Source organism: Castor canadensis, chromosome 5, assembly GCF_047511655.1.
Source record: "Castor canadensis chromosome 5, mCasCan1.hap1v2, whole genome shotgun sequence".
NCBI classification, from domain to species: domain Eukaryota; kingdom Metazoa; phylum Chordata; class Mammalia; order Rodentia; family Castoridae; genus Castor; species Castor canadensis.
In genome coordinates this window covers 110,303,583-110,316,087 of record NC_133390.1, presented here as the reverse complement: position 1 = coordinate 110,316,087, position 12,505 = coordinate 110,303,583, and the positions used below count along the sequence as shown (strand labels likewise).

Genomic DNA, 12,505 nt, shown 5'->3' with positions numbered 1-12,505 from the left:
TTTGTCAAGGCTATTGCTGTCACTTTTCATGTCATGTATTTTTGGCAAGATAACAGAAGACTTAGGAAAGCTGGTAGGATATTATAGATTTTTATGAAAGGGTTGATGTGAGCAAGCTTACATTTTAGAAAAATTTTGCTATATTGTGGAGAATGCAAGGTAGGGGCCCTTTAGATCTATTTAAGAGGCTGTTGTAGAAATATAGGTTTGAAAAGACAGTGGCCTAAAACATGGTAATAGCTTTGAAAATAGAAAAAAATGGTTAATTTTGATCTGGATAGCCAGGACTATGTGGTTGATTACATTTGATTACATTTGATAATAAAGGAAAAGAGGTATCAAGAATAATGCGTAGTTTTCTATCAGGGATTAAATAGAAAACACATATTTTCTAAATATCTTTTAATTTAAAGAGTAACTTGGAAGCATAGAAAAGTAATATTCTACCTTTTCTTTTTATTTTAAGAAACAGTTTCATATCCTCCTTTCTAAAGCACAAATAGCTCAGAAAACCAGGATACTTTTCCCCAAGTTTGTGACAAACTCAATTGACAATAAAGACTGCCCTGAAATGAGGTTATTAATAGTCTTTGCTTTTCCCACTGGGTATAGACATTCAGATGTCTCCTTCAGAATTATTAATATGTTTAATGATCAGGTGTGCGTATATACCTTACTTCCCTTCTAAAATTTGAAGTACTCTGATGTACTACATTTAGCCCTAGTGGTTTCAGATAATGAATTACTTATATTTAAATCTGAGAATTGTTTTTATTGCAACATAATTTTGTAATAACCATTGTGTGACAATGCAGCCATAGAGAAAGGGAAGTATATGTGTTAAAATACAGGACTGAGATTATCAAGTGAAATTATAAAACGTATATAGTATACTTCTGTTTGAGATTTAAACAGCACAGAAAGAGGGGAAGACACACACAGACACATATACGCCCACAGACACATAAGTGCTTAGAATATGCTTGGAAGGATGAACAGTATCTGTAATTGAGAATTTGGAGTTAGTAATGGGAGAAAGACTTATTTCATTATGTTTATGTGAGTGTACACACACACACACACACTATCCTGTTCATTGGTTTCCCTGTATATGTTATTTTTTTGTTTAAATTTTAAATTACACAAATAACTTTATGAGAATGTCCTTCTGAAAATCTAAAGATTTATTTTAATTTGAGCTCCAGTAAACACATTAATTTTATAATAATATAATTTAAAATAATTATATAGATAGTAGCCTCATCTCTCATACCTGTGTTAATTTATTCTTGTCATTTGTCATTAGGATTTAGATGACACTAGAGATTAAAAAAATGAGATTAGGGAATGAGTTTAAGCATCCTTTACATTTCTAAATATTGAGCATATAGCTTTGCTAAGATTGCCAGAAGAGAAAAGAATGGGAGAAGAGAATGGCTAAAGATGAGTACCAATCAGTACAAATGGGAATTTATTCCTGTTATGCCAGATTGAGTCATGAGAGCTGAAAGTATGGTTTTCAGGCAGCAGAGTTGAAGGATTCAAGAGAAAGACATTTAAAGAGAATAAAGCAAGGCAAGGGAAACTGAGATAAGTATTTTTTAGGAAAGAAAAAATTAGGAGACAGAAATGGAAAAGAAAGTTGTGATTTTTCAAAGAAACAAAGATATCGGGAAAGTTTTAAACATCATGAAAATAGTAATGTTAGGGGTTTCGCAATCACTTTCTGCAGTATGATTGCCATAATTTCATGTTAAAAAGATGAAACCTGTGGTTATATTGAAACTAAAATATTGCTTGATCAGAGAAAGAGAAGTGAAAGCCCAGTTGTCACCAATAACGTACTATCGATTAAAATCAGAAAAAATCCAACTATTTTTCCATACTTTACCAAATGTATATTTAAATTACTTTTATTACTTCTACAAGTACTTGTTATTTTTAATTCCCTCGGCAGTTTCTTTTACAGTGAAAAGCAAAAAACAGATCATGGTATTTGATGTTTATATTCTCTGGTGATATTTTGTTTTTTAATATTAGAATAATGTTAGGTCTTGATTTGTAATGAGTAGTAAATAAAATCAATTCAAATATGATCTATTTGATATATTATAAGAATTTTTTTAAATGCTACAATGTACCCCCAGCACAATAATAAATAAAACACTGTGTTGTATATACTCTTCTTTATGCTTATAGTCCTTATATAAAATGTCAGTTACTGGTAGATGGATATTTGATAAAACAAATAAAATGCAATGTCAGTTTTTCAATCTATATGGTAGATAGTATCTGTAACATTTGAACATTTTCATAATAAATGTTGGAAGCAATCATAACCTAATGAAAAAGCTAACATGGAATAAACACTGTGTGAATAGTAAAGTAATATATTTGACTCCTTTTTACTGTTCACTGACTAAAAAATCTGAAATTTTTTATGTTAGTGAAATACTAATTTAAAGGCAATACTATTTGATATAAATAAATTATGTATTCCCTTTTGGTGGAAATTGTCCTTAAAAAGTTATTATGAATATTAGTGAAGATAGATGAAAAAATTACAAGGATTTATAAAACATTTTGAGGTAAACTTAAATTGGAGCATATGAGGTTTTAGCAACCATGAGAACTTTTATTTTTCTATTTTAGGGAATCTGGAAACATCAAAGCTGGATTAGAGCATCTGGTAAGTTCTAATTTTCTCTTGAACACTTGCATCATCTTTGATATCTGCATTCTAAATGAACACTTTTGAATGAGCTTTGAATACCTTGTATTGAGAAAGTCAGCCATTTCCCAAAGGGTCAGCTTACTGTTATTATGTTAAGGCACTTACATTTTCATTTATCTTATCATTTCAAGGGAATTAAAAATTTTTTTGAATTACCTTTTTTTGATGTAGAGATAAAATAAAATGAATGACAATCCTTGGATTGATGATTGCTTTAATTATAAGCAAAAATTGTTTGGTGTGGAATTTTTGGCATATCTTGATCTGACGAAAACAAGCTTGTGTTTTAAGAAAAACACAATCAGATATTGCATGCATAAATATGGTATGTTTTAGCAATTTAACAGCTTTGAAGGAAGTGCACAGCTTTGTTTTTCCTGATGTCCTTGCTTTATGAATAATGCATTGGTTTAAACTACATTCCACTTTAGAATATAAAATAATTGCAATGCACAGTTTTTGGTTTATGTAAACATTTTTATGAACAGATGAAATTCAAATTGATTTAACATTAAAATTTGTCCATTGATCAAAAATTGGGAAAAAACATAGTATTATAACAACTCTGAAATTCACTGAGCTCACTGTATCAAGTGTTCATTGCAACATTAATAGTTCATTTAAACAGAGCATTACAAAGTCATGCTCCGGTTTCTGGTCAAATCCAAATGTTGAATAATTAATAGTAGAGATTCTTTTGTAAATACAGTCTAAGTACTTTTTTAAATGCAAGACTTCATTCCTATATCATGCTGTAACTTTGTTAACTATTAATGTGCTTTTGATTTGCTTCCACAAAAGCAAAACAGTAGTGAGAGGCAGCTTCATTTTGACTTACAGAAACTTCAAAGTTGAAAGTGTTTTCCTTTTAATAACTACAGAAAACTGAACAACCTGAGATTTTAAAAAGTATTCCTTAAAGTTATAGGCTAATTTTTAAAAAATTAGTATATAATAACATCATTAGAAAATTTAAGCTATATATTTTTCATAATTAGAAATAAGTAAAAATACATTGTTGTATGTATCATTAAAAAATAGTACGTGTTTATCACTTCATGTTTATGTTTTATCGCTTTATGTTTAGGACATAAGCACATCAGAATAAAAATGTTAATCTGAAAGATCACACTCCAGTATCAACTGGTACCTTATACCAAGGAATAAAAACTACCATAATTCCAGCATGAACTTTTAAATTATTATTTGTTAAAAACTTTATATTTAATTTGTGTTCCTCAATAAAGAAGATTTTGATTTTTAAGTTTGATTTTAATTTTCTGATTTTAATGCATTTTATTTAAGTTCAAAAGACTCCACAACTTGACATTGTAATTGACCTGTTATCTACCTATTTATCATCTATCTATCTATCTATCTTTCTATCTATCATCTACCTGTATGTATGTATGTATGTATGTATGTATGTATGTATTGACTGATTGGAAAAATACACAGCAATATCAGTCAGAAATATTCATCATAATCTAGTAAGGTTCAAATGTGCAAGAAGGGGAAGAACTCAAAGTTTGTGGCTTGAACATGAAAACTGTTCTGTCCGGCACCTGTGGGCTCCTAGAGTTTTTGTTTCTCCCTTTTCCACTGAGCTCATATTTATAACCCTTGATTTCTAGCACGTGTAGCCTTCCCTCTCCTCTCCTCCCCTTCCCTTCCCTCCCTCCTTTTCCCTCTCCTCCCCTCACAAATACTCTCATAAACTCTGTGTGTGTTTAATGTTCTAGACAGAGCCTTTGAAGATTGTTACCCCATTACTCATTGATGATCCTCACCTTATGATTGCAAAATCATAAGGATTACAGGCATACACCATCTCACCCAGCAACATATGTGTGTGTGTGTGTGTGTGTGTGTGTGTGTGTGTATGTATGTATATAAACAAAAATAGTAGTCATACTAATACCTTCAGTTTCAGTCCAAACCATAGAATTATTCTCCCATTTTATATTTGTATTTCCCTTCCTTTAAAGTGAGAACCCTGATTCCTTGACACCATTAATACATTTACTCATTTGCTTTATTATAGACATATAAAATAATTTCAGAATTGCTCCATGCATACCTGAAAAACAAATCTAATAGAAAGGTTTTCAAAATTTATTTGCAGTTTTCCCCCCATAGAGTGTGGTTGTTATTCATTTGAAATAATCATTACTCTCATTTGTTTCTGTTTGCATTCAAGTTTAAGTGCTTTGTTCCCACTCTTGTTGATTTAATTGTATATTTGAATGTATGATGTTAACATGCTTCCAGAAGTCAAGATTATTCCCGGAGATGTGTGTTGCTTCCTTCCTTCCTCCCCTTTTCTCCTCAGTCCCCTATATTAGAGGCAACTTTGTGATTTTCAATATATCCTTTCTATGTGTTTTAAAATAAATTAAGCATGTGTGAGTGCGTATGTATGCCTATTTCCTCTTCCTTTCCTTCCCCTTCCCTTTCCCTCCTTTTTCCCTCCCTCCCTCCCTTCCTCCCTCTCTTTGTCTCTTAACATTTTTTTTTTTCTTTTTTAAACAGTGCTTAGGGATTGAACTCAGGGGCCTCAAGCTTGCTAGGCAGTAGCTCTACCACTTGAGCCATGTCCTTAGTCCTCTTTATTTATTTATTTTTGAGTGAACAATTTTTATTGAAACCTTCAAAAATTAAAGAGGACCCAATGATGAGTTTGGGTGTCATAACAGAAAATCTCACCTAACTGTACCATCATTCATAGGGATCAATGAACCCAAACCCAACAGAACTCAAATGCTCATGTAACTGCTACAAGTGAATGTAAATGGAGTAATCATTTCATCATAAGCTTCCTTTAATCATGTGAAAAAGGGAACTTACATGGCATTGCAAAAGATATTTAAAACTTAATGAAAACACAATTTTCTTAACTCTCTCAAACTTACTTTCAAAATATACTTGAAATGATTGATTTAAACTGATTTTTTTTTTAAATTGGAAACTTACTCTTTTAACATTGCTTACACCCATGGATGGTAGTCAAAAACAACACAGCTTTTGAATTAGAAAGATCATTTCAGTTAAAATGAGGAAGTAAGTACTGAAAAGGCTGTGATTTTATTTTTAAGGAATCTCCCGTATTTATAGAGAAAGAATACTAATTTTGGTTATATTTTTTCCCCTTACTGTTATTACACAAGCTGTAATACATCTCAAAACAAAATGCCTACATAAGAAAGCATTAGTAAGAAACATTCAAATCAGAAATTGGAAAAACATTAAGCAAGAAATTTACCTACTTTATGATTATTTAAACATTTGATTATGTTTCTCTTCTTGGAGACCCTAGGTTCTCTCATTCTTGGTCCCCAGAGTTTAGAAAAATCCAGTTTGCTGTAATCTTGAGACAACCTATAATAATTTCATTTAGAGGAAAAGTATTTTGCTAATAAAACTGATGAATAAAGAAGTTTGGTGCTTTGGGGAAGACATAAATGAAGAAAACACAGTTACCAATTGAAAAATTTTTTCCTCAAAAGAATGCTGCACTTATTTTACTTAAGATTAGAAAGCCAGGTTAAAGGCACTGAGATATACTACTCACATGGATAGACTTTCAGCTACACTTGACATATCTGAGTATTGCCATCAGTTTACCTGTGGGTGTTTCTCTAACATTTCTTACATAGATACCTAATGTAAATTCAACAGGTTTTAAAATGTAACTAGTTTTATACAAATATTCACAGTTGCCAATAAAGCATCAAGAGAGAACCTCAGGGGAAAACACTTTGCTCCTTCCTACAAAGGTCACCTTTATTTACAGTTTTCTGTAATAAGACACCCAGAATGACAAGAGACTTTTTTTTTTTTTTTTTTTTTTTTTTTTTTGGCGGTCCTGGGGCTTGAACTCAGGTCCTACATCTTGAGCCACTCCACCAGCCTTTTTTTTGTGTGTGTGATGGTTTTTGTGAGATAGGGTCTCACAAGCTATTTGTCCAGGCTGGTTTCAAACCTTTGTTCTCCTGACTGTGCCTTCTGAGTAGCTAGGAGTACAGGCATGAGCCACCAGCACCTAGCAACAGGAGACATTTCGACATGTCCTCACTATGCAGTCTGAGCGATCAAGAACAGTGCTGTGGGAACTATACTCAAAGGCCAATTTTTGTTATAATTAAGAGGCATATTATAACATTTCATGTCTTAATCTTAAAAATCTAAAACAGGTGCAATTTTCTTTTAATATCCTATTAATATTTTGATATTCCTTTCAGTAAACATCAATATAACTACACAGGACTACCAAAGATTTGTAAAATAGCTAGTTACCTATAAATACTATATTCTTGTGAAAAATATGGTTTGTACATTTTAAAGAAAAGATATACAAAGTATTATATAAAAGAAAGCCTCAAAGAAACATGTCACTCAATTTTCAAGTAGCAGTAACCAAAGACCATGCATTTCTAAACGTGGTGTAAGCATGAAGGGAGTAATGCAGGCGATCAAGGCTCTCACCTGTACTGGGCTGCTGTTTTCAGTCGGAGCAGGTCATTCTACATGGCTTTCTCCTTTTGGAGCAGTATGTAAGGGTGGGACAGAATTTCACAACCACTTGCCATCAAATCACTTAATAAAGATGCTTCACGTAGTCAGTTATACAAAATCAATTTGTTCCAGGATATAAAATCATTGTTGATGTGTAACTAATAACAAAGATGTCAAAAAGTGAAGGGTAAGAATACCCAGATATATGCTGTTTCCATTTACATAGATCTGATCAATAAACACCTACACATTCACTTAGATACTGATTTAATTCATGGATCAAGGCCATATTTTCAAAGATTTTTAAAGCTAGAGAAAGAATTGAGGGTCAGCACATGCTTGCTTAACCAGCACTATGTTTGTTTAACTGGAGAATACTACAGTAATAAATTTTTACATCATGATAACAGTCAGGCTTCCAAACACCCAGAAATAGGAATTAAGCTTAGCAATAAATTGTGTATCTGAGTATATTTGTCATGTCTTTTTCTCTATTTGACTGTACCTTCTTTATTAAGGAACTAAGATTTTAGTTACTTACCTTACATACTTGCATACATGGTGGCAGAAGAAGTGAGATTCCTTGGTCAGAGATAAAGCACTTTATTATTAACAGCACAGTGGGTAGCATTATAAGGTCAATGGGTACTTAGTGTTTTCGTAGGTCCTCTTGAACCCACACCCCGGGAATGCTGTGGAATGCTGTTGCATACTCGGTGGCTTTGCAGTAGTTGCAGAACTCCAAATGTTCTCATTTCTAGAATAATTTTCTTGGATTATGCTATTAAATATTAGCTGTTTCCCATTGTTTTGTTTTCTCCAAGGACTCTGAATTGTGTGTGTTGTATAACTTTGCTTGTCTTTGCTTTCATTCTCAGTTGTTTTCTTGTTTTTACTTAATCTTTCCTATTAAATTTTCATTCAGTTCCTTGGGTACATTGTAATTTATTTTGGGGCATATCATTTAATTTTATTGTTACTTAATTTTACTTTTGGGCACATTATTTTTGTGTACATTTGGGTACATTCATTCCTTGGGTACATTGTAACTTATTTTTATTTCTACAATATTTTTCCTTCCATTTCTATTTTTACCTTTTGAATTTTGACATGAAGTTTTCTTTTGTTATATGTTCAAAAGGGTCTTATGGCTTTATAGTTGTTTTTTCTGGGGCATAATTTTTAATCTATGGAAATGCTCCCCCTCCCCCTGCCGCTTGCAGGCAGAACCTGTTCCTCCTTCTTCTCCTGTTTTGTTGAAGAGAAAGCATACATACCGTTTTTCCTAGTTTGGGATAAAGATAGCTATATAGAGTGATTCCTGGCATTGCTTCCATGTACTTGTGTATTGCAATCCATGTTGGTTCATTTCTGCCCCACCTCTTCGCTACTTCTTGGTCCCCTTCCCATGGTGGCCTCTGCCAATTTAAGATTACTTTATTTGCTCCTCAACAGGGTGCACATCAAGTTTTAGGTTTCCTTTCCTTTCCCTATTTCTCCCCTTCGTGTGTGACCCATGTCCAATAATATTACTGAATTTGTTTTGGATCTCTCATCTGCATATGAGGGAGAACGTGATTTTTGGCCTTCTGAGCCTGACTAACTTGCTTAAGATGTTCTGTAGTTCCATCCATTTACTTATGAATGACAAAATTTCATTCTTTGTGACTGAGTAAAATTCCATTGTGTATAAGTACCACATTTTCTTAATCTGTTTGTCAGTTGTGGGGTATCTTGGCTGTTTCTGTAGCTCGGCTATGGTGAATAATGCTGCAATAAACATGGGTGTGCAGGTGCTTTTGTAATAACTTGAGTCGCATTCCTTTGGGTATATCCTTAGAAGTGATATTGGAGGATCATATGGCAGATTTATGTTTAGTTTTTTAAGAAGTCTCTATGTTGTTTTCCAAAGTGGTTACACTAGCTTACATTCCCACCAGCAGTGTATGAGGGTTCCTTTTTCTCCGCATCCTTGCCCACATTTGTTGTTGGTGGTGTTTTTGATGATAGCTATTCTAGCAGGAGTGAGGTGTAATCTTAGTGTGGTTTTGATTTCCATTTCCTTTATGGCCAGGGATGGTGAGCATTTTTTCATATGATTTTGGCCATCTGGATTTCTTCTTAGAAAAATTTCTGTTAGGTTCAGTTGCCCACTCTATGAAAATGTTTTGATTTATATTTTCTCTTTACTTACAGTAGCTTTGTATAGAGGTGATTTGATTTTTTTTAAATCCTAGACAATTTGTAGACATCATTCCTAGTTCAAGGATGCCGTCTTCTATAGTACAGATAAGTGTAATTTCTTTAACAGGTGATGGAGGATGGAGGATGGAACAGAACCAGTTGTCATGTTTTCCCTTAGCTGCTACAGTTTCTTCTTGCCATATTCCTCTTTTCACTTCTTCTCTGATTTTTCTTTTAGAAACATTGCTTCCCACTGCTGTCACTTTTGGTCACACTCACTTTTAGTCCATCATTCCCCATCTGGTCTCTGGTAATACAAAGTCTTAGACTTATTTACAATATTTTCACTATTTAGTGTCATACTTTCTTTTTTCCGTGGATGATTTTTGTTTGTGCTTTTGATTATTTGCTTATTTGATACTTATGGTGGTCTGTGAAAATATTTACCTCAGAAAGAAAATTTATGAATCATAATTGAAAATTCTGGTGCTGTGGATCATATCCAGGGCCTCATACATTCTAGGCACTTGCTAAGCACCTTCTTTACCACAGGGGTATACTCCCAGCTTCTGGAAATCACTGAGTGGACCTGAATCCCAAGGAATGAATCATTAGCTGAACTAAACATAAAACATCTCAAAGAGCTTAGTGCCCATATTGTACTTAAAGATTCAGAAAAAAATGAGTTGGAAGATTACTTTTAATATATAATTAGATTTTAGAATGAACTTAAGGATATGATATTTTTTATTTGATTAAGAATCACATACAGATAAAAGGCCTTCTGACAATTACCCCAGTGCTTTGTCTTTTAATACTTCTTTTTGAAGGAGTACAGGTAGGTGGTTATTAGTGGTGATGTTACTCCTGCCTTAAAAAAAACATGTATGATGTTCTAAAGTTGTAGATAATTGACTCTCAGCTCCTCTTGTGTAAAGGGATTTTTCTTTATGGCTTTTCTCCCATTTTACATTTTACAATTCTAGATAATGTAATGAGTAGTAGTCTTTATTTAACTACCAAATGGGAATTTCAATGCTTACTTACTAGAGTGTTTTTGATGCATCCAATATTATTAGTGATATTAATTTTTATTTTCAGGCAATAGAGCCTTACCATTTGGTTACAACACAGCTATTACCATTTTATAAGCAAACCATATAAATAATGCCTCCTTTTCTTCTTGGTAGAAGAATTAAGTTCAGAAAATACTAGGTGGAACTATGTGAGAAATTGTCACATTTAAAGGAAAAATATTATTATGGGTTGTTTCTAGCTTGAGAGAAAGACTGCTATGTTGTACCCATTCCCATGATAGTATAAAGTGACTTCTGGTCAGTATGATGTTTCTAAAGTTTCTCTTGTTCTCTTTCCTGAAAAGTCATATAAATAAGTGGAGATGCCAGTGGCTCACGTAATCCTAGCTGCTCAGGAGACAAAGATCAAGAGGATTGAGGTTCAGAGCCAGTCTGGGCAAATAGTTCAGGAGACCCTGTCTTACGTAAAAAGGGCTGGCAGAATGGTTCAAGTGGTAGAGTGCCTGCCGAGGAAGTGTAAAGCCCCAAATTCAAGTTCCAGTACTGCAAAAAATATATTTATATATACATTTAGGGAGGTGGCTTGGAATGGGGGTACATGGAGACTTAGGTGCATCTAAGTTGTTTGGAAACCATGTTCAAATGCAGATACTGATTCTCTGGGTCTGGAGGAGGACAGATGCAGTGTACAGATGGTTGATAGGGGGTTCTAGCTGGGGAGGAATATGCCACAGATTTATAGAAAGGTGAAAATATTCATCATTTTATTCTGCAAGAGTAACAGAAGCACTTTTTCCCCTTTATTTTGGGTCACATGTTAAGTTTGTATTTCAGTACTAGAACTTCATACTAGGACTACTAATACCTTTTTCAACCCTAGGTGAACAATTAAATACGTAATAAATCTTTTCATAAAAAGGGTTACAGGTGTTTACAGCTTTAAGTGGGGTTTGCTTCCTATTAATAGCTGAGTAACAAAAGAACTCTGGAGCCATACCTGTGGTTTTTTTCTCCCCACAGAGTCTCATTTGTGTGTCTTACATTGTATAACATTTGAGTGTGACGACCTACTTGTCTTTGTGGTCCAGTAACACAGTCTGACCATTTTTAGTGTTGAAAAGCAACTGTCATTAATAGCTTTTTTAGCCCATCAGTGGTTTGTAAGAATATTGTTGCTTGCCAGAAATGTAGACAGGTCCATTGCGATTATATACTCATCAAGAATACTATCAAGTTCTAATAAAAGCCTTTTCCTCTGTTTTAGGCTATTTTACAACGAACTTACAAGTCAAACTTCAGTATTTCAGCTCTGAGACTAATGCTTTTATTTAACACAAATGTGGTCACAGTGCCTTGTGATGCATTTTAAAGATTGGATTAGTACAACATGAAGTAGAAAATGCACACAAAAATAAGTTATGAATCATTCTAAACTCTTTTCTTGTTTGTTGCATTTAAAAAATATCTCATTTGTAGATATATATTTCCCCATGTTCTAAAAAAAGCATTTTCAACAATTGAGTTTGAGAATATAGTTATTTCAAAATGCATATACACTACCCATATACTCTATAAATGTATTAACCCTGTTTTAAAGTACCTATTATCTCACGTCACTATTTAAGGTCTTGCACACAATAGATCTCTTTCTTCCAAAGTTTTGGTATTGTCTCTCACCCATACCAATGTGTATTGAAGGTTTAGAATAAAAGTGCATATTGAATTAGACATTTCGCTCAAACTGTGATCATAGAACAGCATGAAGTTTTTCTTCTTCCCAGAAAACCAATTCCATAAGTCGTTCTTTTTTCTTTTAACAGACAAATGTATCCCATGAATGTGTGAGACCTAAAATACACTTAATGTGAATTAAATGTTAATGTTATTGTCATGATTTCCTAGGCCATTTTACATTTCTTCAGTCTGAAGACCAGCACAAATTCCAGTGGAAACTAATGCATTTTCAGTGATTCACTTCTGTGATCCATTTTGATCAGTTATAAGTTTGTTAAAATTGTTTCTCCAAAAATGATCA

At 33.2% G+C, this 12,505-nt stretch overlaps 1 protein-coding gene across 1 annotated transcript in view; it reads left to right on the top strand.

Annotated features, from left to right (window-relative positions):
• The window catches only part of Rsrc1 (arginine and serine rich coiled-coil 1), a 426,533-nt gene that overhangs the window by 188,661 nt on the left and 225,367 nt on the right, over positions 1-12,505 (top strand). Inside the window, exon 5 of the mRNA XM_074073903.1 lies at positions 2,653-2,689. Coding sequence (XP_073930004.1) covers positions 2,653-2,689 — 37 coding nt within the window. The remainder of the gene's footprint in view (positions 1-2,652; positions 2,690-12,505) is intronic.